The sequence below is a fragment of the Hippichthys cyanospilos genome, chromosome 7, assembly GCF_059441005.1.
Source record: "Hippichthys cyanospilos isolate Australia breed blue-spotted pipefish chromosome 7, RoL_Hcya_1.0, whole genome shotgun sequence".
NCBI lineage: Eukaryota > Metazoa > Chordata > Actinopteri > Syngnathiformes > Syngnathidae > Hippichthys > Hippichthys cyanospilos.
Window position 1 is genome coordinate 15325018 of NC_142375.1, and position 26087 is coordinate 15351104.

General features: G+C 37.7%; 6 protein-coding genes across 6 annotated transcripts in view; all 6 read left to right on the top strand.

The window, feature by feature from the left end:
* LOC148421219 (phospholipid-transporting ATPase ABCA1-like) overlaps positions 1-11366 on the top strand; it is a 34154-nt gene extending 22788 nt beyond the window's left edge. The window contains exons 20-49 of the mRNA XM_088418614.1: positions 52-183; positions 300-439; positions 559-696; positions 930-1159; positions 1244-1316; positions 1434-1636; positions 1765-1816; positions 1909-2013; positions 2117-2265; positions 2821-2945; positions 3069-3176; positions 3273-3462; positions 3547-3641; positions 3750-3782; positions 3862-3967; positions 4672-4746; positions 4838-5007; positions 5103-5280; positions 5478-5593; positions 5721-5865; positions 5973-6096; positions 6209-6338; positions 6869-7052; positions 7208-7314; positions 7439-7580; positions 7874-8008; positions 8092-8195; positions 8303-8395; positions 8824-9067; positions 9329-11366. Of these exons, the coding sequence (XP_088274740.1) occupies positions 52-183; positions 300-439; positions 559-696; positions 930-1159; positions 1244-1316; positions 1434-1636; positions 1765-1816; positions 1909-2013; positions 2117-2265; positions 2821-2945; positions 3069-3176; positions 3273-3462; positions 3547-3641; positions 3750-3782; positions 3862-3967; positions 4672-4746; positions 4838-5007; positions 5103-5280; positions 5478-5593; positions 5721-5865; positions 5973-6096; positions 6209-6338; positions 6869-7052; positions 7208-7314; positions 7439-7580; positions 7874-8008; positions 8092-8195; positions 8303-8395; positions 8824-9067; positions 9329-9472 (3970 nt within the window). The 3' untranslated portion in view covers positions 9473-11366. The remainder of the gene's footprint in view (positions 1-51; positions 184-299; positions 440-558; positions 697-929; positions 1160-1243; positions 1317-1433; positions 1637-1764; positions 1817-1908; positions 2014-2116; positions 2266-2820; positions 2946-3068; positions 3177-3272; positions 3463-3546; positions 3642-3749; positions 3783-3861; positions 3968-4671; positions 4747-4837; positions 5008-5102; positions 5281-5477; positions 5594-5720; positions 5866-5972; positions 6097-6208; positions 6339-6868; positions 7053-7207; positions 7315-7438; positions 7581-7873; positions 8009-8091; positions 8196-8302; positions 8396-8823; positions 9068-9328) is intronic.
* Positions 11367-11584: 218 nt separating this feature from the next.
* LOC148421220 (putative pancreatic secretory proteinase inhibitor) lies at positions 11585-13598 on the top strand. The gene is made up of 4 exons (XM_088418615.1): positions 11585-11718; positions 12684-12712; positions 13012-13124; positions 13445-13598. The coding sequence occupies exons 1-4, from the start codon at positions 11667-11669 to the stop codon at positions 13488-13490; spliced, it is 240 nt and encodes a 79-aa protein (XP_088274741.1). The 5' UTR covers positions 11585-11666; the 3' UTR covers positions 13491-13598.
* Positions 13599-14478: 880 nt separating this feature from the next.
* LOC148421221 (ovomucoid-like) lies at positions 14479-15752 on the top strand. The gene is made up of 4 exons (XM_088419855.1): positions 14479-14622; positions 14877-14899; positions 14991-15100; positions 15620-15752. Exons 1-4 carry the CDS (start codon positions 14571-14573, stop codon positions 15687-15689), a joined length of 255 nt encoding a protein of 84 aa, XP_088275981.1. The 5' UTR covers positions 14479-14570; the 3' UTR covers positions 15690-15752.
* A 1318-nt stretch (positions 15753-17070) lies between these two features.
* On the top strand, positions 17071-18320 carry LOC148421222 (serine protease inhibitor Kazal-type 1-like). The gene is made up of 4 exons (XM_088419857.1): positions 17071-17210; positions 17483-17505; positions 17596-17705; positions 18202-18320. Exons 1-4 carry the CDS (start codon positions 17159-17161, stop codon positions 18251-18253), a joined length of 237 nt encoding a protein of 78 aa, XP_088275983.1. The 5' UTR covers positions 17071-17158; the 3' UTR covers positions 18254-18320.
* Positions 18321-19018: 698 nt separating this feature from the next.
* LOC148421223 (PI-actitoxin-Avd5a-like) lies at positions 19019-21685 on the top strand. Its single transcript, XM_088419856.1, has 4 exons — positions 19019-20755; positions 20874-20896; positions 21186-21298; positions 21572-21685. Exons 1-4 carry the CDS (start codon positions 20704-20706, stop codon positions 21621-21623), a joined length of 240 nt encoding a protein of 79 aa, XP_088275982.1. The 5' UTR covers positions 19019-20703; the 3' UTR covers positions 21624-21685.
* A 1006-nt stretch (positions 21686-22691) lies between these two features.
* Positions 22692-25539, top strand: LOC148421224 (trypsin inhibitor ClTI-1-like). Its single transcript, XM_088419859.1, has 4 exons — positions 22692-22821; positions 23727-23749; positions 24810-24922; positions 25421-25539. The coding sequence occupies exons 1-4, from the start codon at positions 22773-22775 to the stop codon at positions 25467-25469; spliced, it is 234 nt and encodes a 77-aa protein (XP_088275985.1). The 5' UTR covers positions 22692-22772; the 3' UTR covers positions 25470-25539.
* Positions 25540-26087: the final 548 nt, after the last annotated feature.

Below are 26087 nucleotides of genomic sequence, written 5' to 3' on the forward strand. Positions count from 1 at the left end.
TTCAAAGAGGCAGGTAATGAGCTAACTCATGTTTTTCTTTTTTTTTGATAGGTCAATCCTAACGGGGCTGTTCCCGCCTACTTCAGGAACAGCTTACATCTTAGGCAAAGACATTCGCTCGGAGCTCAGTGCCATCAGACAGAATTTGGGTGTCTGCCCCCAACACAATGTGCTTTTCAGCATGTACGTAATCACATTAAATTGCCATCATGCACAAATGTTGATTTTCTTTGGAAATATTTTGCTATTCTTGGCAATTTTCTTGCCACGGACTTATGATCTGGTTGATGTGAATGCAGGCTGACAGTGGAAGAGCACATCTGGTTTTATGCTCGCCTGAAGGGACTGCCTGAGGAGATTGTGAAGGCCGAAATGGAACAAATCGTCAATGATGTTGGATTGCCTCATAAACGACGCTCACGCACCAGCACTCTTTCTGGTAAACTCAGTTTTATTTTGAACATTTCTTAGTCTTTCTGTCAGTCAATAAGGAATGTAGCTAAATCAGCTTTCTAGAAGGTGTGTCTTAAAAGAGTTCTCCCGTTGCTTTCAATTCAGGTGGGATGCAGCGGAAATTGTCAGTGGCGTTGGCGTTTGTTGGGGGCTCAAAAGTTGTCATCTTGGACGAACCCACAGCAGGAGTTGACCCCTATGCACGAAGGGGCATCTGGGACCTGCTTCTTAAATATCGACAAGGTAAAGGAAAAATCGCAATATTAAGTGCAATTCTCAGCCAAGGCGTAATCATGTGTTACCTAGAAAACAAACGAGGGGTAAGCTAATATTTAGAACAGTAGTTCTCAACGTTTTTTTTTCGACGATCTATGAAATCAATAACTTGTACACAAATCAAGATAAACACACTTATGAAAATACTTTCGTTGAGGACATTATTAATTAGTTACGTTAATATGGTATACCGCTTTCAGGTCGCACCATCATTTTGTCCACCCATCACATGGATGAAGCTGACATCCTGGGTGACCGCATCGCCATCATCTCCCACGGCAAGCTGTGTTGCGTGGGATCCTCACTCTTCCTGAAGACCCAACTGGGCACTGGCTACTACTTGACCCTGGTCAAGCGAGACTACGACTTGGCACTACAGTCTTGCAGGAATTCAGCAAGTACTGTGTCTTACAGCAAAAAAACTGAGAAGGTAGGGGGCGTGTATTTATCTTACTTCCAATGTTGTGATGATTTTGCTATCTTTCATTATTTAAATATAAATTTGTTCACTTAGGAGGATAGTGTGTCTGAGAGCAGTTCAGATGCAGGCCTTGGCAGTGAACCAGAAAGTGAAACCACCACCATTGGTAAAAAAAAAAAAAAAAAAAAAGTGCTGCATTTTTACAGCTCGCATCGAAACATGTGGCGATAATTAGCTGGGAACTAAAACCAAAACCTGTCTTGTTCACTACTCTTGCCTTCAGATGTTTCCCTCATCTCCAGCGTGATATTCAAGCACGTCTCCGAGGCTCGCCTGGTGGAGGACCTCGGACACGAGCTCACCTATATCCTGCCCTATCAGTCAGCTAAAGACGGGGCCTTTGTAGAGCTCTTCCATGAGCTTGATGATCGTCTAACAGACTTGGGGATATCAAGCTATGGAATATCAGATACTACCCTTGAGGAGGTAAGAAGCTTTGGTCTGTCGTTTAGCCTTTATACAATTGTGAGCAATCAAATGTGGAACGATAAAGAGGAGATTTGTCTCATGTGACTTAATGGTGAACCTCTGCTAATGTATTTTTCATCTTTTAGATTTTCTTGAAAGTAGCTGAGGACAGTGGAGTTGATTCTGTGGAACTTTCAGGTAAGATTTATGATCAAATGAATACATTGTATTTTAAAATGTTCAGCAGCTGTGGAAGGTAACATAACAAACATTTCTCGATATCTTTGTAGATGGAGTAGTGCCTACAAGGACACGCCGCCGTCATGCTTTTGGAGACCATCAAAGCTGCTTGAAGCCCTTCACTGAAGATGACTTTGATTTCAATGACTCTGAAGGTAAGCAAGCAGCAAAAGTCTTTATCATTCACTAATGTAAAAAAAACAACAACAAAAAAAAAGAAACAGAATAATAGTTCATACGGTTCTGCATTGTTTACAGAGTCTCGTGAGACTGACTGGCTTAGTGGCAGTGATGGGAAAGGCTCGTACCAGGTCAAAGGCTGGAGTCTGAAGCGACAGCAGTTTGTGGCACTACTCTGGAAAAGATTTCTTTATGCTCGACGTTCCAGGAAAGGCTTTTTTGCACAGGTATGACAAGTTTTTTTTTCTTTTTATTAATGCATAGATTAGTACCCCTGGGGTTGCATGAAGTTACTTCCGGGAATACGTCAGGTTCTAATTAGTTTCTGCTGGTATCAGAAAATGTAATTCGATTCAAATTTAACGGGAACAGTTCACGTTTTCTTTTCAAATTAAAAGCAAACATATTGGAACATGAACTAACTTTTTGAGGAATTGAGTTATATTGACTCCTTTGCAAATTGTTGAACTCTTTCATTTTTCCAAATGGATGCGCATTTTCATAAGGGAATTTCCTCATGACAAGCCAAAAATAAAACAAATTATGTTATAATACTGTCAGGATTTTCTGTATAACATAGATATAACAATGCAAATACAGTTCCAAAGTCTAATAAATAAGACATAGATGGCACAGTACGGTTTTTTCATCCAAAGATGCTCTGCGCTGATTAGGGAGTACTTTGTTGAAAATATATTTCTCATGTCTCAATTCTTTTGTCCAGAAGTTATATTGTCACTGTTTTAGTTTTAATAAATAATCCTATTCTTTTTCTCCTCTAGATTGTCCTCCCGGCCGTGTTTGTGTGTATTGCACTGGTGTTCAGCTTAATTGTTCCTCCATTTGGAAAGTACCCAAGCCTTGCTCTGGAACCAAGCATGTACGGGGAGCAGTTTACCTTTGTCAGGTATGCTTATCAATCACTCATTTTTAAATGCTCTCCTGTACTTGAAAACAACTTCTTGCAAACACATTCAATTGGATAGTATCAGAGGACATGAAATTCAATTAATAAATTGCGTCTTTACAGTAATGACATGCCTGAGGACCCTCATACAAACAAACTACTGGAGGCTTTGACGACAGACAAACCAGGGTTAAGAACACACTGCAAGGATGGAAATGGAGAATCCACTTTGTGAGTCATAACAAATAGAAACACAATAAAGTGAATTTTAAACAGCATGTTGTTTAATGGTAACATAGATTTATTGATCATCCATTGTATTTTTAGGGACACTTCATGTTCCTCCGTGGAGGATGAGTGGTTGATTCCACAAGTACCTCAAAGCGTGAAGGACCTGTTTGACAATGGCAACTGGTCCATGGAGAATCCGTCGCCTCTGTGCGAGTGCAGCTGCGGGGGCCGGAAAAGGATGCTGCCTGAATGTCCAGCCGGCGCGGGAGGCCTTCCACCTCCACAGGTCAGTTAGGTCACATACTGTACTGTAATAAACTGATTAGCTGCTTAAATTGTGACAAAAACCTTTTGTCTGCTTTGTATTCAGCTGAAGCTCAACGACAAGGAGACACTTCAGAATTTAACCGGCCGAAACGTGTCCGATTACCTGGTGAAGACCTACGCTCAGATCATCGGCAAAAGGTGACACTCGTTACACAGTCCAATATTGGGCGCATATTATTTAGGTTCACTTTTCTTGTATGAGAAAGTGGTCATTAATACGCTTCTTTTTTGTTTTTATTACCTCAGCCTGAAAAACAAGATTTGGGTCAACGAGTTCAGGTACATTATCTGACATTGAATCCCTCTTGAGTGCATGAACTTGAACTGCCTGGTATTAAAAGAACTTATCTCTGCACAGATATGGTGGCTTCTCGCTTGGCGCCAGGGGCTCTCATCTTCCAGCGCAGAGAGATGAGATCGATGAGGCGATAGCTCAACTGCGTCGGCGCTTCCGTCTCGAAAGGGTAAGACATTTCGCACTTGATAGTTTTACTCTTTGAAAGCAAAATGGGGTTAAAACACTGCCTGTAAATATCAGCTGATCAATAAGTTTGAGCTATAGCAATTGTTTTCAAATGGAGGTCTGAGTACCTCTTGGGGTATGCTAAGGCACTTTAGGGGTATGTGAAATTTATAACATGGATTCTGCAGGTATCTTTAACTCTAATTTAATGCTTTTTGATGCAGTGACAGGAATATTACAGCTCTCTTTTCAAGTTAAGAGCAAATTAATTGGAACATGAAGCAACCTATCACATAATTGTGTTATAGTGACTCATTTTCAACACATTGAATGTCCTTATTTTATTATGTGTTACACGGCTCCGCATTGTCGTGACACAGTTTCTCGGCAGATGATGCAGAAATAAAACAGATGTTGTTACACAACCTATCTTCAGGAGGTACCGAAAAAAATGTGAAAATTCCAAAGTTTAATAAATCAGACGCAGATGGCTCATTGCTCTGTTGTAAGTCTGTTTTTTTTCGTCATCTAAAATCGGTATGCACTGGGAAAAGGTATTTGCCTAAAAAAAAAAAACACTTCTCAAGGGGTTCCTAATTTAAAAACGCTGATAACCACTGACCTATTCAATACGTAGGACATACTTTATGAAGAACCATATTTGATTAAGTACCATACTCAAAGACTCAAAATCTTCCTACCTAGGGAACCGCAGCAGATCGTTTCCTTCGCAGTCTCTCCAACTTCATTCAAGGAATAGACAACAATAATAATGTCAAGGTTGGTCCCTTCTACATCATAAAAAAAAACACAAAATTCAGGGGTGCATACAACTTGATGCAAACTGGAATGATGTCCCACCTGTTCGCAGATCTGGTTCAACAACAAGGGCTGGCACAGTATTGGCTCTTTTCTAAACGTGATGAACAATGGCATCCTTCGGGCAAGCCTACCAGCTGGAAAAGATCCCACCAAGTATGGCATCACTGCGTATAATCATCCCCTCAATCTCACCAAGGAACAGCTGTCACAAGTCGCCCTGTAAGTCAACTGAAATAACCCCCAAAACATCATTCGCATCATCGCAAGAAAAACTTATTTAGGACTTCCTTTTTGTCCTTGAAATGTTTTGTCAGAATGACGACATCGGTGGATGTGCTGGTGTCCATCTGCGTGATCTTCGCCATGTCCTTTGTACCCGCCAGCTTTGTTGTGTTCCTCATCCAGGAGAGGGTGAACAAGGCAAAGCACTTGCAGTTTATCAGCGGGGTGCAACCTTTCCTCTACTGGCTGGCCAACTTTGTGTGGGACATGGTATGACATTACACTCCAATCTTTCTAAGTGCTTTGTGGTAGGAGGAATATTTGTAAATCCTTTGACCTTAGATAAGCGCATTCCTTACTTTTTGCAAATGAAATACCGGCTTGAACCAGCAATAAATTCAATTTTAATGTCAACGTGATTGCAGCTTACTCAAGTGTTCTTCCATTTTTCTTTCTACTTTTTCCAGTGCAACTACATTGTACCCGCCACACTGGTGATCATCATTTTCATCTGCTTCCAACAAGACGCTTATGTCTCTTCCACCAACTTGCCTGTGCTGGCGTTGCTGCTACTGCTGTATGGGTAAGTTGGAGCATAGTTTGTAAAGGGACAAACGTTTGAATACATGTACATAGCCGCGAGTTGCTCGAATGTAACCTTGCAAACTTGAGTAGAGCTTGAAAGTGTCTTTTCAACTGTTTTTTTGTAGATGGTCCATCACGCCTCTCATGTACCCAGCCTCATTCTTCTTCAAGATACCCAGCACAGCCTATGTGGTTCTGACCAGTGTCAACATTCTGATTGGAATAAATGGCAGCGTTTCCACATTTGTGCTGGAGCTCTTTGGAGGCAATGTAAATGTCAACTTCCTTCTCATTTGGATTCCAATAGTTTTTGTTTTGCTATTGAGGTTTTGATACCAAACGAAAATGATTGAAAGAGAATGTTTGGATCCCCTCAGGAGATTGGTGGTATCAATGATATCTTGAAGAACGTTTTCCTCATCTTCCCTCACTTCTGCCTGGGGCGAGGATTGATCGACATGGTGAAGAATCAAGCAATGGCTGATGCTTTGGAGAGATTTGGTAAGTGCAGCAGAATAGCCCAGCAGGAACGGAAAATTTAGTCCATACCTCTTTTAATTTGAACTGTGAAAACATTCTTGAGGGTTTTGATGAAATGTGTTTGGTCCTCTAGGGGAAAACCGTTTCCGTTCACCTCTGGCCTGGGACATGGTGGGAAAGAATTTGTTTGCAATGGCCATTGAGGGAGTCATCTTCTTCTGCATCACCATCCTTATCCAGTACCGCTTCTGTATTAAAGCCAGGTGGGTGCATGTAAACAATTTCCTCTGTTCTATGACACTTTAAACATTCACAATTTGGGATAGGGCTGTCACAATCGAATTGTTTTAAAAATCGATTATCTTATCCATTCTATATCCAATCTACCAATGTTTAACGTGAATTGAAGTGAATGGATAAAATGAGGTATCCACATAACTGGTGCACAGGTACGCATGCTCGACAGAAATCACAGATTCGTAACATCACGTTACATTTATGTACCTTACCTGACGTTTACCCATGACAACAACCTGAGCGAAACATTTTTTTTAAGTGGGCTTGACACCCACTTAAATATGGGGCAATATTTACTGTTCATGGTTTGTTTGATACAAACAGCAGCACAAACTGGGTTTCAGCTGAGCTTTGTAGGTTTGATAGGTTTAATCAACCTATTATTAAAGGTGACACGCAAACCTGAATTGGTCAACTTATTTTTTCGCCATCCCTAATTTGGCCCAGTTTTTGTTTTCTGGAGTTGACCTAACCTCTCTCTACATTGTCTTTGCAGGTCATCATCCAGTCACCTGAAGCCAATCGGAGAAGAAGACGAAGATGTGGCTCGGGAACGACAGAGAATTCTTAGTGGTGCAGGGCAAACTGACATCTTGGAGCTCCGTCAACTCACTAAGATTTATAAGCGGAAGCAGAAGCCCGCCGTGGACCGCCTGTGTGTTGGCATCCCCCCAGGCGAGGTAGGGTACATTTCTTGCTCTTTTCTGTTTTTGAATTCAAACGGACTCAAATTGGGCCGTAGCGCTCAGCTCGGTACAGTTTGAAAGGATAAATGCTGATTTTGTTTTCATTCGCAATGTGATAATCGTTACGTGGTTCATTCTTTTCTTTTCAGTGTTTTGGTTTGCTGGGAGTCAATGGAGCAGGGAAAACCAGTACGTTCAAAATGCTAACAGGTGATTCAGTGGTTACCAGTGGAGAGGCCTACCTGGCAGGCAAGAGGTACAGTATGTATAATACTTAAGAGTACTCCGTCAAACTTTAATTTGAACTCTCAGTGGCAGTAGAACTTTCTGCGGGAAATAAATACTCAAATTTTTCCTTGCGTATGTTTGCTTCACTCCAGTGTAACAAAAGAAATAGATGAGGTGCATCAGAACATGGGCTACTGTCCACAGTTTGATGCCATCAATGACCTGCTGACAGGACGAGAGCACCTTGAGTTCTACGCCATTCTCAGAGGTGTTCCGGAGAAAGAAGTGTGTGAGGTCAGTATCACACATATACTGTATAACCATAATCATCAACACAAATAACCTACCAATAATTAGAAACGTTTCATGGCTACAATCGAGCCGACTCAAGTTTTTTGTTTTCTCGGGGTGCTACAAATTTCTGTGCATATCGTTATCATGCTTATATACCATCGTCATGTTATATATCAGAGATGATTCCACTAATACTCCTTTACTCCAATATAAATTGTCAAAAACATATTTGTTTTTGAATTATTGCACAGTTGTTAGTTTACAAAAGGTTGATGTTTGGTTCTCTCCACTAGGTGGCAGAGTGGGGTATTCGAAAGTTGGGTTTGGTCAAGTATGTCGACAAATCGGCAGGTAGCTACAGTGGCGGCAACATGAGGAAACTATCCACCGCCATCGCTCTCATAGGAGGGCCGCCTGTTGTATTCCTGGTAAGAAGAAAGCAACAGTGGACCTTGCGTTCCTCATTGAAAGAGATTGACATCATGGCAATACCTTGCGTTATGTCTAACAGGATGAACCTACAACCGGCATGGACCCCAAAGCCAGGCGTGCCCTGTGGAATGCCATATTGAGCATTATCAAAGAGGGACGATCTGTCGTCCTGACCTCCCACAGGTTAGACTTAAAAACTAACATCAAATCTGAAGACATACATGGAGAACTTGATTGAACTGTGTTTCCCCAAACATCCATCATTTGATATGGTTGTCTTCTCTTAACAGCATGGAGGAGTGTGAAGCACTTTGCACCAGGATGGCCATCATGGTCAATGGCCGCTTCCGCTGTCTGGGGAGCGTACAGCACCTGAAAAACAGGTAGGAATCACTTGCTGAAAAGTTTACTGTTACTATTCATTTTGATTTTGCTGATGTCCCATTTTGGGTTTGCTTGAACTTGACAATAATCCTAGGGCCTTCACTATCATATCTCTATTATTATCCCCTCATTTATTCCACCGAGTTACGTATCCCCTAATTAAGGTGTTGCACCAAGACCACAAATAGAGCTGTACATCAAGACCGTCTTTGCATACAGGTGTTTTCTGGGGCTATCTCTGTAGGTTCCATTACAACACTGCATGGTCTTAAAGAAAGGCCCCTCTAGAAAATGGTAGAGCAAACATTGTTCCGGCGGTGATTCGAGGCAGATATTTTCAGTGGACCCATTCTTAAAGTAGACTTACCTGACTTGGTCTACTTTTTCCCAAGCCCTTAATAGAACACGGCTTCATCTTTCTCTTTAGGTTTGGAGATGGTTACACCATCATCCTGAGGGTGGCCGGACCAGATCCAGACCTCAGGCCAGTGATGGAGTTCATTGAGCGGGAACTTCCCGGCAGCACTCTGAAGGAGAAACATCGCAACATGCTTCAGTATCAACTGCCTTCCTCCCTCACCTCCCTCGCACGCATCTTTTCCCTTCTGGCCACCAATAAGGAGGCGCTCAGGATAGAGGACTACTCTGTCTCTCAGACCACGCTAGACCAAGTAATTGTCCTTGAAGTCTTACTTTCATACCTAAATATCCATTTCCGTCTTACAATTTTTGTATTATTATATTTAGTTCCTATTTTTAGTCAGGTTAATTATCGGGTGTATTTTTATGCGCTAGTCATGTTATGCCGTATAGATGTCAGTTATTAAATGGAATTAAGTACATTCAAAAAGACTTAAATATAATGCTTGTATTTCCATATTTTTCATTCAGGCACAAATAGTCTCATCTTTCTTTCTCTTTCTCCCACGAAGGTGTTTGTAAATTTTGCCAAGGACCAAAGTGACGAGGACCACTTGAAAGACGTCCACCTGAGCAAACGAGACGCGGTGGTCGTGGACATTTCCCAGCTCAACTCTTTCCTCAAGGACAGCAAGACCAGGGAGAGCTGTGTTTGATTCCACCATGCCGCCAGTGGGGGTCGCCATGCGTCACTCCCGATTCCCCCTCACAGATATAATCTGCACCACAAAATCTGAAGCGGGAGATAAGACTATGTTCATCTTATTTTGTTCTCATTTGTAGTCTTTTTTTATGTCTCAGTGGACCTGCTGTTAAGCACACAGCCTCTAAAGATATGATGAGGCAGAGACTGCAGGTATTGTGAAAAACACTGAACTCAATGCAAATCAATGCAAGAAATCTATATATTTAAGGCGGGAGGATACTTGAGTGAGGGGTGGAGACTGGCGCTTCTCCTTCACTACGGACACTTGAAGAGGGGTCGTCAAGTTTTGTTTGACTGAAAAAGTAGCCGTGCTACTCTCTCAGAGGAAGTAGAATTGAAAGCCCATTCCAAGAAGTAGCAAGCTACATTGGGGGGAAAAAAAAGAATGTCCTGATCATTCACTGCCAACTGCAAAAGAATTTAAAGGACTTAAAACCCCTTTTTAAAGGTCAAATCTCTTCGTTACCAGAAGCAGTTTTATAAAGCGGGATAAGGCTCAAACAGCCCAACACATTTCAAGGGAGGAACACGAATTTTGCGACAGATTTTCTAACTCAATTTACTATTGGTCGTAACTGTGTTGTCCTTTTCTTTGAATGACAGTTGACTGATGTCATTGTTGTCACTTATATTGGTTGTTCCTCATGTCATGACTTAGTTCATCACAGTGCCTATGGTGACGTAGGATTACATGTGAGCACTCCATTACCAACAACATCCATTTGACAAAGCACGAAAATGTTTTTTTTTGTGTCTGAAAAAGTCCTTCCCTGTTAAAAAAAAAAAAAAAAAAAAACTGAAAAACAACAACGGCATAATTATGTTGTTTCCTGACGTCTGTACATGATGTGCAATCCTCTATCATGCCATGTTTTGACTGGCCCCGGCCGTTTCAGACTTTGCGGGACGTGGATGAACAAGAAGCCGCCGAAGATGAATGTTGCATGCGCTCATTTGCCTGGACACACTCGAGTGGAGTCTCACCACTATATTACGAGTGTGTGCAGACTGCTTTGTTGTTGTGGTTTTTTAGAACGTCGTGCGCGCAAGGGCTCTGAATCGGAGAAAAACACGCTAAGTGGGATAGAGGGGGAAAAATGTCAAAAGGTAGCACTCAGATATGGTAGATGACAGTTGTACTTCTGCTTTCCTTGTGATGGAACTAAAGATGGTCAATGTTATGTACATGAGATGTCTTGTGATGTTCACACATAACAGTTCCAGTGCCAAATGGAGTTCAATATGTACCAACCTGCAGAATACTAACAGGCAACTGTTTTGTACATTTTAAAGCTGTGCTTTGATGTCACTTCATTTTTCTATTGGGGGTCAAACAAAACAAATTACCACATACTGATACTGTACAGTGAAAATTTGCCAAACTCTAATATTAACTGTGCTGCCATGACTGGACAAAATCAGGGACCACTGCGAATTTATTAGTACTCTGACCAAATACATGGAAAGATATGCGAGGTTGAAATAGATAACTCGTGCTGAATGTTCAGCAAAATGTTGGAAAGGGTTTCCTAACAGCTCTGGAATTATTAAAAAGCTGTTGTTTGGATGGTCAAAAGACATGACCAGAGCACCAGAATTGTGCTGTGCAACAGAATCCAATCTTTATTTTTAAAGGTGATCTTAGGTAGAAGTGTTAGACTGAGAAAAGCCAAAATGTGATCAGTGAAATCAAGAGGTAATGGTAAAGTGGTGATTTTTTTCCCTCTTTTGTTCAATATTACTATTTGTTTACACTTTTTCAAGTATTAAGAGCTGTTTGAGTCTGTTACCCATTGTGTGTAGTAACTATCAAAATAAAGTTCATACGTTTTGACAAAAAATAATACTTGGCTGATTTTTTTAGGTTGTTTGTGTGTATCTATATATATATATATATATATATATATATATATATATATATATATATATATATATATATATATATATATATATATATATATATATATATATATATATATACACACACACATACAGAAGGTCTTAAAAAGGGTCAATGGTTTATGTGTGCATGTTTACTGCCTGCCATTCATTTACATCTGTAGTGTTCCCACGCCTGATTATGCTGCCAGTAAAATCACAAACCTAGTGTGTCAGTGTTAGTTATTCATCCATCAACATTCATCATGACTGGGAGAGTTCTTCTATTGGGACTCCTGCTCATCTGTATGACTGCAGGTATTCATATTCTGAATTTGAAGTGTATTTTTAAAGGGTATGCATGTTTATGTGTAATGTATAAAGGTGCGTAAAAACAGGCCCTTTAACAGGTTTTATATATGGAAAAACATTTCTTATATTTCTACATTGTGACTTAACTTTATTTAAAGAGTGTCTTAAAATCATATAAGTAAGTAATTAATAGCAAAATAAAATTATAAAACAAAAGGAAATAGAACGCTTAGGTGCAGCGTGTCCAGATGAGCAGAGAATAAAATGACTAAATGGTTGTTGCTAATAGGACTCAAATGTAAGAGAAAAAAAGCTCAATCAGGAGCATTGGGCTGACTGGCATGGAGAGGCTAAGATTGTGTGAGAACGTTTCAGGAAAATAACTATCAAGTGGGCCAAGGAATTTAGTGGAAGAAGGCCAGAATTGGGGTTATGTGCTCGTTTCTAGGAGATGAGGAGCAGCATTTTGAATCAACTGACTTGTGGCAGGACTGACTAGCTGTCTCCAGTTCAATCAAGTTGATTACAGTAATCAAGCAATTGAGTCATTTAGTCTTTTAGTGGGGTCTGCCAAATAAGATTGAAATCACTCAAGAATGCTACCAAAAATGCCCGCTAGATGGTGCAAGCGAACCAACAGAACAATGTAGTAAAATACCAAAATACTGTATATCAGGGATTTCCACACTCGGTCCTCGAGGGCAGCTGTCTTGCTTGTTTTCCAGGTTTCTTTCTTTGGCACACCTGATTCAGATGATCAGGATTGTTATCAGGCTTCTGATTGTTATCAGGCTTCTGCTTAGCTTGCTGATGACCATTTGTATCAGGTGTGTCGGGAAGAAACCAAGAAACATGCAGGTTACCAGCCCTTGAGGATGGCTGGATGGAAATCTTGCATACTGATGACATTTCTGAAAAGAATTGATGTGAAAACAGGAATCATTTATCAACATTTTCAACTCTCTCCACAGATGCAAAGAACACGGGATCCTTAAGAAAGGTGACACATCTGTCATTACAAAACAAAACAAAAAAAAAAAAAAAAACAAGCATATCTGACATGTTATGCAAAGAATCTCTACTCAGTTTGCTAAGAACATGTTGGTAGGAAAACCACAAAGTCAGTCTTAATGTTCTTGAGAGGTATTCATATGACTTTAACGATGTGGTTGGATTTATCAGGAGCTGCACCAAGTTTTTACTTTGTCAAAACTTGAAAAAAAAATGTTGATTTCCAATGAGTCCGTTGAGAGACGAAAAATGATACAAACAAACATATTTTTGCATGTTATTCTGCAGCCATCTTGTCCTGGCACAGATGAGTTTTTGGCATGTCCCATGAACTTTGCCCCTGTTTGCGGTAGTGATGGACACACTTATGCAAACGAGTGTACCCTTTGTGTCCACAGACAGTAAGTACAAATGCAAAACACTTATTTACTCAGACTTTCAGGAAGTCTTTTACGGGGAACAGCATGTTTGCAGGTGTTATCTGGTGGCTAAAACAGCAGAAACAGATTTTCGGGTTCTAAAATCTGATTGGTTGAAAACGAGCCACCGCACAAGATTATTTTTTTTCTTGGTTTGTTTTGAAAGAGATAAGAATGTGACTCACAGTAGTCCACTTTCCCACCTTAGTTCTATTATCCCACTTTACAGACTTTGTAGAAGATAAAATGAAATGTACAAGGAATTCAAGCAAAGTTTGACCTGCTTAATTTTCCCTCTACAGTAAAACAAAGATGGATGTTTTGATTGTTCATGATGAAGCCTGCTGACATGCTTGGCTGTTCCGCTCCTAGTGGATAACATCAGCGACAATGCTCCGATCAACACAATCATAACGAAAAATAAAAGTCTAAGGACAACATAATTCAGTCAGCAAATGTGTTGTATGTGAGTTTTATTATGAAGTGAAAGCGTGAATAATCAGTTGACCCTCTCTGAGGAAGACTCACTTTGGAAAACACTTCTTGCCATTTTGGGTAACCCACTCAGGCTGATAATGTGTTCCGCACATGTGTGGTGTGTGCTCCAAGTGGGTTTTTTTTTTTTTCTCAAAGCTTTGTGCACTTTGGAGGAGTATGTTGATTAAAGCGTTCACTGAAACACCTTTTATGACTCAGTTTTCTCTGTGCCACTTCATTATATATTCATTTCTAACAGATGTTGAATATATTGTGATGAAAGAACATCAATTTCACAATCCCAAAGTATTGGTAAACATCTACAGAGTGAACTTTTTTTCCTAATTTCACATGAATTTGTATATCACACTGTATACTCAACAATTACGATGATTTTTTTTGATTTGGCAAAAAACAAACAAAAAAAAACTTGGTGTGTTTCTTTTAATTGATGTTTTTGTTATTCTGTTATTCTATATATTTATTTCTAAAAGATGTTGAATATATTGAATTGAAATAACAACCTTTTTCACAACCCCAAAGTATTGGTAAACATCTTCAAAGTGAACTATTTTTCCTAATTTCACATGAATTTGTATGTCACACTGTATACTCAACAATTACGATATTTTTTTTTTGATTTGGCAAAAAAAAACAAATAAAAACAACTTGTAAATCTTGACAAATTATAGTAATAACTAATTTACCTTGTAATGGAAATGTTATAAAACAACAACATGTTATCCAACGGTGTAAGCATTACACAACCCATAGTCTGCATTAGATTAAATATTGTTTTACGTGCATGTTAGCTGTGCAGGTGGATTGTTTGTTTGTGGATTGTTTGTCGACATTGATTTGCACCCAGTGCATGCCAAATAATTGCCAATAAATACAGACCACAAACAGATGGCAATATCAGTGTGAGTTATTCATCCATCAACATTCATCATGACTGGAAAAATTCTTCTGCTGGGACTTTTGCTCATCTGCATAGCTGCAGGTATACAAAAAAAAATAGGCAATCGGTAATTCTATTAAATTGTATGGTATGAATCCATTATCAGTACAGTTTAGCTATACAAGATACTATACTTGTCTGGAAAGACACAAGGGTCATCCTTTGTATTTTCATTCGCCCAAGTTACTGTAATTGGATTTTTCATATATATTTGTCTTTACTGATAATAAAAATCTTCTTAAAACATTTTTGTAAAAAGTATACTAACGTTTTTTAAACAACTTCTGCTTTTACAGACACAGAGACATCCCCGACTGAGGTAGATGTGCAGGTTACTAAAAATACTTGCAATTTTGTGAAAGAGAAATAATGTCTTTATAACGCGTGTATTTATTTTGCGTTTTTTTCAGCCATCCTGTGATGGGATAACTGGGCCAATTTGCACCCTTGATTATACGCCTGTGTGTGGTACTGATGGAAAGACTTACGACAACGTTTGTCGTCTTTGTGTCCACAATATGTGAGTTTATAACACGCACCACACTCACACACGCATTCACGCGAACATGTGAACAGGTGCGTTTCTAAGAAGTCTTTTTGATTGGTATTGACGTCGCCTAGTGGTCAAAATAAAAAATATCAACTGTTGTCATTCTGAACCTCTGATTGGCTGATATCGACCTCAGAAAACGTGGACTAAATTTTTCCTTGTTTGTTTTTCAACAGATAAGAATGTAGCTCATGGTCATTAGTATTACCTGTTAGATACATATGATACAAGATTTGGGATGGCATAGAACGATTATCTTTTCAGCTTTGCTGTTTGCACTTTAAAGAAAAGAAAACAGAAGGCATTTTCTGTATGTGACATTACTTAAATACATTGTTGAAAACATTGCCATTATCATTTATTTTTGCACATTTTAAGTTGTAATTTTACCCGCAGGTATTGTATTGCCAAAGCTAGTTTGTACAAGGTGCAAGAATCGCAAAAGTTCAAGTAAAGTTTACAATTGCCTTTTTTTTTTCTCTCTCACAGGCAAACAAATTCGAGCGTTCTGATTGCCCATACTGGAGAATGTTCAATGGTGCAGCAGAAGACAAATTGATCGTCAACAGAAGAAATGTGTTATTCACAATAAAAATATATAAATAAATGTCTTTTGACTTTGTCTTTTGGCATGAGATGAATGTTTGGTTCACCATCACTTTTAAGAAGTACGTTCTTTAAAGTTGAATATACAGTATAGGAATAAAAGGGCAACCTTTTCACAACATTTAAATACGGTGGCCGACTGGAGCAAATGTGCTGCAACCGGCAGAACTCAAACAAAACAAGAACGAGGCAAACAAACGAATCAAAAGCCACTGCAAACGAAAATCGCAAATACCTTTAAAGGAACACGATGCATATTAAACATGCTGCATTCAAGTCAACAACAAAAAATTCTAAATGACGAAACACTCAATGAACAGGACGATGCCATGGTTTAGTAATTCTTGAGTAGAACTTTCCAATAGAGAGCTTTCACCATTGTCAGTCACATTGTGGAGGGTGACCTAGTTGCGCTGCCATTGTGGAAGTATTCGACAAACAGAGTGCAATGGCATGTTGTGTGTCCGGGACAGATTAAAGGAAATTATCAATGTCGAGACAAAAAAAAAAAAAAACTTAGCAAAGCCTGTCGCGGATGCTAAGGCATACATTAAAGGACTCAGAACACAAGAGAAGGCCCGGTATGTGGAAAAATTACAGTTTATCGGCGGTGTCGATCCATACGAGTTGGCTGACTCATCCTGGATGAGGGAGACGCAACATTTTCAGAAGAATCATAACATAACTCATTTATGCAACATGTGGTAGCTTGGTAATAATAATATTTATGCCAATGTCTGTTTTATTTGTCATACCAAAGTCCCTAGTCCCAAGTGCATCAAAGTGCCTGATACTATGATGGTACTCATAGTTGTTTTTCACGAGTTGTGTTTCTGTTTTTGCAAGTGTTCTGTCATTTGTAATTTTGCTTCTTTTTTGGTTTTGTGAGTGCAGCTTGTCCAACTTGCAGTGTGTTTCTTTTAATTTAGGTTTTTGTTATTCTGTTATTCTATATATTCATTTCTAAAAGATGTTGAATATATTGAGATGAAATAACAACCTTTTTCACAACCCCAAAGTATTGGTAAACATCTTCAAAGTGAACTATTTGTCCTAATTTCACATGAATTTGTATGTCACACTGTATACTCAACAATTATGATATTTTCTTTGATTTGGCAAAAAAACAAATAAAAACAACTTGTAAATCTTGACAAATTATGGTAATAACTAATTTACCTTGTAATGGAAATGTTATAAAACAACATCATGTTGTCCAACGTTGTAAACATTACACAACCCATGATCTGCAATAGATTAAATATTGTTTTACGTGCATGTTAGCTTTGTACGTGGATTGTTTGTTTGTGGATTGTTTGTCGACATTGATTTGCACCCAGTGCAGCCAAATAATTGCCAATAAATACAGACCACAAACAGATGGTAATATCAGTGTGAGTTATTCATCCATCAACATTCATCATGACTGGAAAAATTCTTCTGCTTGGACTTTTACTCATCTGCATAGCTGCAGGTATACAAAAAAAAGGCAATCGGTAATTCTATTAAATTCTATTGTATTTATTCATTATCAGTACAAAAACTACAAACAGTAGTTATACAAGATACTACTACTGTATACCAGTCTGGAAAGACACAAGGGTCGTCCTTTGTATTTTCATTTGCCCAAGTTACTGTATTGGATTGTTCATATATATTTGTCATTACTGATAATAATAAAAATCATATTGAAATATTTTTATAAAAATTTTACAAACGTTTTATAAACAACTTCTGCTTTCACAGACACAGAAGCATCCCCGACTGAGGTAGGTGTGCAGGTTACGATAAATATTTGTACTTTTGTGAAAGAGAAATAGTGTTTTTAAAATGCGCTTATTTATTTTGCTTTTTGTTAGCCATCCTGTCCTGAAACAAATCACCCAGGTTGCACCTATGAATACGTGCCTGTGTGTGGTACTGATGGAAACACTTACGGCAACGTTTGTTCTTTGTGTGTCCACAATCAGTGAGTTTATAACACGCACCGCACTCACGCACACGCATTTACGCGAACACGCGAACAGGTGCGTTTCTAGGAAGTCTTTTTGATTGGTATTGAAGTCGCCTAGTGGTCAAAATAAAAAATATCAACAGTTGTAATTCTGAACCTCTGATTGTCTGATAGCGACCTCAGAAAACGTGGACTAATTTTTCCTTGTTTGCTTTTCAGCAGATAAGAATGTAGCTCATGTTCATTAGTATTACAGGGTTAGATAAATATGATACAAGATTTGGGATGGAATAGAATGATTTTCCTTTCAACTTTGGAATTTGCACTTTAAAGGAATGAAAAACAGAAGAAGGCTTTTTCTGTATGTGACATTACTCAAATACACAGTTGAAAACATTGCCATTATCATTTATTTTTGCACATTTTAAGTTGCAAGCTAATTTGTACAAGATGTAAGAAAATGCCAACGTTCAAGTGAAGTTTACAATTGCCTTTTTTTTCTCTCTCACAGGCAAACAAATTTGAGTGTTCTGATTGCCCATGATGGAGAATGTCCTGTGTAGCAGAAGATAATTTGATTGTCAACAGCAGAAATGCGTTATTCAAAATAAAAAGAAAGAAATAAAAGTATTTTGACGAATATGTTAACAGTTAATATTGGCATGATTTGAATGTTTGGTTCAACATCAGTTTTAGGAAGTACGTTCTACAAACTGAAACACAATGTGTGACTCTCTTTTCTTGGTACCTCTTAATTGTTGTATAAACATTTCTAATCTTTGAAGCTGAATATACAGTATTGGAATGAAAAGCCAACTTCCTCACAATGCTTAAATATGGTGGGAGACTGTGACCTCTGGAGAAATACAAGGCACAAAAGAAAGCCACAATTTTCTGCCTCTTATTAATGTTTGATGAAGTTAGGTGATTGTGAGCTTCAAGCTTATCTGTTCAAAAAAAAAAAGGAGACTTTTAATTTTGTGTGGAGGATGCCATAGTAAAGAAATGCAACTGTAGCTGTTTCTGTCTTAACGTCAATACCAATAGAAAGATTTCATAGAAAAAGTGCATAACGAATTGCATGCGGGTGTGTGACCGTGGCGTGTTATAAACTCAAGATTTTTGGTGATCTGACATGAATAAATGCACAGAACTGACAGTGCGACATTGTCATTGTGAGTTATTCATTCACTAACATCATGACTGGGAGAGTTCTACTTGTGGGACTTCTGCTCAGCTGTGTGATTGCAGGTAAACAAATAAAAAATGCTGGTTGTGGCGACAAAAAAGACACAAGTTGGCGTAAGCCTTTCCATCAGTACCACGCATAGCTCACAAAAAAACCTGTCAAAAATAAATAAACAAATAAATCAATAATTTCTCCCAAGAATAAGCTGTAAGGTTCTAAATTTCTTAGTCAACATTATATAGATTATATGTCAGCATCACCAATATTTAATTATTATTATACACAGAGGTGTTAAAGCACTTGTTTTTTTTCTGCACATGCAGCTAAATTAAGAAACAAACAAAATTATTACTTGATTCCCAAGCAAGTTTTAATATTTTCATTTCTTTTCCACAAACACTAATGGAAAATTCTGTTATTTTCTTGACAGTTGCCTTCATCTTGAATGCCTCTGTCTGTGAAAATAGATGTTGCATAAAAGAGTGAGTTCATGAACTTTAGCATTAGTATGCAAAAAAAGAGGACATGAAAATTACATTGGACTATGTTAATGAAAATACAATGGCCATGAAAATAAAATAAAAACGGCCATTATAACAGGTATGCCTGTGTCTTCATTAACACTATCCTATAATAAATAAATATATATATATACACACATATATACATACACAGAGTATACATATTTACAAAGCAGAGTCTGAATTAATGATCTTGGTTGTAAAAAAAAATATGTTAAATGAAGTATTTATCTAAATTCCTGCAAACATTGAGATGAGCCAAAGCCCCAGAAGAATTCTCCCAGTCATGATGAATTTGGTGGATGAATAACTCAGAATGACAATGTCACAGTGTCACTGCCGTTTATTGATGTCAGATCAGTAAAAATAAATGTCACTATGTGACAAAATGCACGTTCAGCGAGTAAACATTCGCCACAAAAACAATTGAACTTTTGTTTAATTTTCTTGTGTGATTGATTTCAATATTTTAGTCTGGCAACAGTAGTATTTTGAGATAGAAGTTTAATCTGTACTCTGACCATGCTTTGACTGTAACTCAAAAGGCACACATCTCAAATAAGACACACATCTCAAATAATGTTTTCTCATTAAAATGAATACAAATGCCCTTAATTTATTTGAACCAAGTCAATAAAAATTGCTGTCATGTGTAGTTTCATAGAATCGCTCTTCATGGATGAACATTGTACTTGATTAATGCACACTCCAAGCATGCATAATCATCTGCTCTGAAACCAGTTGGTCAAAACAACTTTCCCAGAGTAAATTGCATAACACATATAAGATCTATAGACCGTGATTATACAGTGATTTATAGAGTGAAATCGGTTGGTCTGTCAGGTATAAAGAAACATTTTTAACATTAACAAAAGAAAAAGCAATATAAATCAACTTTCAACAACTGTTGATTCATTTTAAACATTTATACAGGTTACAGCTTAGTCTAAAACAGAAAAAATATGGCCAAGTACATCAAATTGACGGAAAATTTTTAAAAAAAAGGGGCCCCAGGGCTGCCCGCCCCACTATTTGAGAAGCATCATTAAATATGTGCTTTGGGTTACAAGCATGGTCACAGGACAAATTAAACTTGTATCTCAAGTCAATATACTGTATTATATCATTAAGTACAATACAAAAATAATAACCCATGGTCAACAAAAGGTTAAGTTTTATGTGTATGTTTATTGTCTTTGCTTATGTGTGTTGACATTGATTTTTGGTGATCTGACATCAATAAATACGCAGCACTGGCAGTGTGACATTGTCATTGTAACTTATTCATCCAATATCATTCATCATGACTCGGGGAGTTTTTCTAGTGGGACTTCTGCTCATCTGTGTCATTGCAGGTAAACAAATAAAGAATATCTCATTTAACATGCTTTGGCACTGTAAATCAGGGAATGGTGATGGAAGTAGTTGTATGAAAAGAGGACTCACGCTTCTGAACAATTTTTGCTTTCACAGACACAGAGGCATACCCGATGAAGGTGACTGCTACACGAAATAGCTTTTCACAGAGTTTTGTGTAAGAGAAATGATAAAGTTAAGACTTGATTAGAAACAATTTTATTTTTCCCAATGTTATTTAGCAACAAATTTAAAAAAAAAATCAGTCTGAAGGTCATATACATTAGTTAAAATAAATATAAATATATCATTAGTGAATATTGTCTGTGATGTTGAAAAACACTGATTCTTCTTAAAGGAATCAAAATGTATTTATTTCTTTCCTTTGTTGATGTTGTTGTGTTTTTTTTTTTTGTTTGTTTTTATCAGCCATCCTGTCGTGTGACAAAAGGGCCAATTTTTTGCACTCAGGAATATCGGCCCGTGTGTGGGACTGACGGAAACACGTTCGGCAACGTTTGTTCTCTTTGTAGCTACAACCAGTGAGTTCATAACAGGCACTACACTCACACGCACGTGAGCATGTCCTTTTCTAGGAAGTCTTTCCGTTGGTAATTCTGAACCTCTGATTGGCTGATAGCAACCTTCAGAACACTTGCACAATTTTTTCTTTGATTCCTTTATAATTTTTTTTCTCAAATTTTAGGTGGTCTACCTTCCCATTAGGCATTCTATTACTCGAACTGATTTGTGTAGGATTGAAAAGAAAATCTAAAACAAGCGAAGTTCAAAATGACTTGTTCTCTTTCTCACAGGCGAACCAAGATGTCCATTTGGATTTTCCATGAGGGAGAATGCTCATTCTAGAGAAATTCGAAATCAACAGCAGAGAAAAGAAAGAACTGTAATAATAAAAGTCTTTGAACAAATGTGTTGACAGTTATATTTGTATGTTAGCGTGAGGTGAATTCTGGGTTTTTCATCTTACTTTAAAAAACTGAATCCACACTTCTCATACAGGTATGTACCACAGTTATCAGTCATGTGTGTGCGCACGGTTGTATGTGTGTGTGTTTCAAATTTTGCTCTACATTTGTTGTTTTAATTAATAATAATAATGTTTGAATAATCATGTTTAAAATGAAGAAATATTATGTTATAATTTAAAACGCTATGTTAAAGGTATTTGTACTTGTTTTCAATACAGATGCCTTAAACAGGCATTTTGAAAGCCAAAAAGTTGTGCTAAACGATTGCAAGCGTTGGGATGACTATTATTCTGAAATGAAAGTTACACATTTGTTTATGTAAGTATGAAAGAGATTGTGCAAGATTCACATTTAACTCTGACTGTTTGTGCTGCTCTCTGATACAAAGAGGAAAAGACAGAACAAAGTAGCAGAAAGAAAAACGTAATTAAAACAGTAATTGTGTACATGGTACAATCTCCTTAGGGAAAATTGCATATTCAACAATGTAGGAATGACAGGGCAATCTTCTTACACTATACATTCTTAGCTGATCACGATGACACAAGCAATGTAGGAAATGACAAAGAATTATACACAATCACGTGGATGGTAATACAAAGCATTTGAAAGTTGTTTTTAAAAAATGGGAAGCTGTCTTTTTGATGTGCACAAGTAACTCAGTGAAGTGAGTCTTAACAATTGTGAGAAATTCCTGCAAATTAAATTAATTTGTAATATTTTTTACACATACAGATTAAACAAAGTAATGGCATTTTCATTTATTTCATCATTGTAAAAATGTCACATTAAAATACACAATGCAGAACGTTTTATTTTGAGGGGGGGACTGAAACATTGAGTACAGTATAAATTGAAAAACCCGTGGTCTAAAAGAGGTTACATAATTATTGTGAGTATGTTTCCTGATTTTTTTCTTTTTTTTTTTGCATGTTGACATTGATTTTTGATCTTCTGACATCAATAAATACGCAGCACTGACAGTGTGACATTGTCACCGTGAGTTATTCATCCACTAACATTCATCATGACTGGGAGAGTTCTTGTGGGACTTCTGCTTCTCTTTATGGTTGCAGGTAAACAAATAATGAATACCCAATTTTAACATGTTTTTACCCTGTAAATCAGGCAAAGGCAGGCTGCATGATCAAAGAAAATGATTAAGAAAATGTCACGTTATGTTGGAGAGATGGCAGTGTGAAGATGAAGGTTGCTTTTTTGATCAGATGCCAAAGACTGAAATTGAGCACTTTTATTGCTATGAAAACATGCAGAAATTCGTGTCAGATTTAATTTCATAGAGGTTTAGTCCTGAATTTGGTTTGCTACTTTGTATTTTGATTTGGACCTTTTTGATTTGCTTTGCTTTATCAAAATACATTGTTTGCTTCCATGTCCTCTTTAAATTCAATCATTGTGATTGCCCTACCCAAACGCAACCTTGTTTATCACGAAAAACAGATATTGGAAGATTGCCAGCGTTTTGGCAAAAATAAAATAAATAAATAAATAAATAGCGGGCTGTAAGAAAAAATGCAGGCAATGCATTTCAATCAGCATCAATTATAGGTGAACTTATTGTCTTCATGGCATGACATTTTTTGAGCATTATTTTTAATTGCTTTGGCATATACAGTATTTGGTTAGGAATTGCATGGTACCCTTCTCCTTGCACCCCCAACAGCACTGATGAAAATTGTGCCTCACATTCAAGTTGTTCATCCTTGCTCTAAATGCTCATTGTGGACTCTTATTTTGAATCAGCATTTAGTCACTGCTGTGTAAATTATGTTTTTAAACATGTTACAAGACCTACCAACACTGTACTATAGTGTGTCAATAAAGTTGCAAGGGTGAATCCTTGTATGTTAACAGTCAAAAGTATTTCTCATGTGCTTGCGTTTTGCAGACTGATAATGTAGTTAATTCATTATTTGTATGAAAAGTGGACTCACGTTTTTGAACTTTTTTTTTCTTTCAGAAACAGAACCATTCCTAAGAAAGGTGACTGCTACACTAAATTGCACTTCAAGTAGTTTTGTATAAGAGAAATGATCAAGTTAAAGGGCCTATAACATGAATTGTATACGCTCCACAGTCTAATGTTTACATATTTATTACATTTGGCACATTGTGGATGTAATTTCTTATGAAATAGGAGTTTTATGGTACCAGTATTTCTAACCAGGAAGTAAAATGCCTTGTTTTACCTCACCTCTTACTGTGTAGCTGCCTCACTCACTTCGTGATCTAAGTCAATGCTGGCCGGCCGAAACATGCATCCTTCCATCAGGAGCCTTGCGGCTGATGGAGACTATTTCAACATCATGAAGATCAGGGCCAAAATAAGTGTTTTACTGACATTAAAATGCAAAACAGCATCAATATGCCTCTCTCATTAACACCTATTCCTCTTATCAAATCAGTCCCCATGGGCACACAGGATCCATTATAATAGTTCCGCCCGCAGATGAATTAGTTACTACTGACATTGATTGTCAGGTTGTGTACCACCAACCACACACGTCAACATTTTGTGCGGTAAAACGTAGAAGTTAATAAATGAGACGCTGTTGTTTACTTGGCTGACTCGGTGCAAAATCTCTCCCCCTCAACTCCGGAAACAAACAAAATCAAAAGATGTGGATAGGTCAGTGTGTATTTTTGCTTGCACGGGCAGTATGGGGAGATGTAGGGAAGGTACGAATTGCTCCTATTGTCATAAGCACACTTCAAGCCATTTTTATCTGCAAGGGTGGGGCCGGTGTGTGAGCACAAAAGGTCTTATTAGAAATGCATCAATGAAGGAAAATAACACTTTGGGCGTGTTAAGTGAGAGAAATCCACATACGAACATAGTTGAAGCGAAAAAAAAAAGTTGACTTTTCATGTTATGGCTCCTTTAAGACTTTCTCTTGAGACTTCTCAGCCTGACATCCATGATACTTTAATTGAAACAAATATCAATGTATCATTAGTGCATCTTGACTGATGTTCAAAACCACTGCTTATTCTTGGGGGACTCAATGCATTAAGTTCTCTTTTTTTGTTGTTTTTTTGTCAGCCTTCCTGTCCTGTCACAAAAATTCCCCTTGCTTGCACCAGGGACTACCACCCTGTGTGTGGTACGGATGGACACACTTACAGCAACATCTGTCTTCTCTGTGTTCACAATTTGTGAGTTCATAACACGCACACGCATTACGTGCATGTGAACAGGTCATTTTCTGGGAAGTCTTTCCATTGGTATTGGCGTTCCCTGGTGGTCAAAATGGAAACAAGAGCATTTGCAATTCTGAACTCCTGATTGGCTGATAGCAACCTCCCACAGAACACGTGTACAATGCTTTCCTTGTTTACTTTGCAACAGATAACGTTGTAGCTCATGGTCATTTGTACTTGGTGCCTATATATATTTGATATAAGAAATAGACCTAATATATAATGAGCATCTTTTCAGCTTTGCAGTTATCGCTTCTCCTAAGAAAAAAAAAAAAAAGAAGAAGAAGCAGAAGATACTGTAAACCATGCATGCCATTATTTAAACTTTCCGCTCAACAAATTCCATCCCCTAAGGCATCATATTGCCTGAACTGATTTACAGGAAAATGAAAGAATATTTAAAAAAAAAAAAAAGTAAGTCAAGTTCATAATGGCCTGTTTTCTCTCTCACAGGGAAACACATTTGAACGTTTGGATTCTCCATGATGGCGAATGCCATTGATGAAGCAGTAAAAAAATAAAATATCAACAGCAGAAATGTTTTGTTCACAATAAAAACATTCACAAATAATAAAAATCTCTGGACAAGTGTGTTAACAGTTACAGTTGTGTGTTAGCATGAGGTGAATGCTTGGTTCTGGAAAAAATGAATCTACATTTCTCATACTATTTGAAGTAGTTGTCAGTAAATTGTGTGTGTGTGCGTGTGCGTGCGTGTGTGTGCGTGTGTATGTACATGTGTATGTTTTAAATACTGCTCTGCAGTTGTTCTTTTATTTAATAATAATGTTTAAAATTAACAGAAAAATGTTAAATGTTAAAATATGTTAAAAGTAGCTATACTTGTTTTCCACTCCAATGCCTTAAAACAGGCATTATAAAAGCCATAAGGTTGTGATCCACCACACAAATGTTGTGATTCCAATCATTGTAGACTGAAATGTAGACATTCCTGTATGTGAAAGATTGCAGGAGCCTGAGCAAGAGTCACATTTCTCTTTTACTGTTTGTACCGGTGTTTTGTTGATCGGTTGTGATACAGAAAGGAAAATACAGAATAAAGTAGCATGAAGAAAAAAAAGTAATTACATAAAGGTAGAATTGGGTACATGATACAATC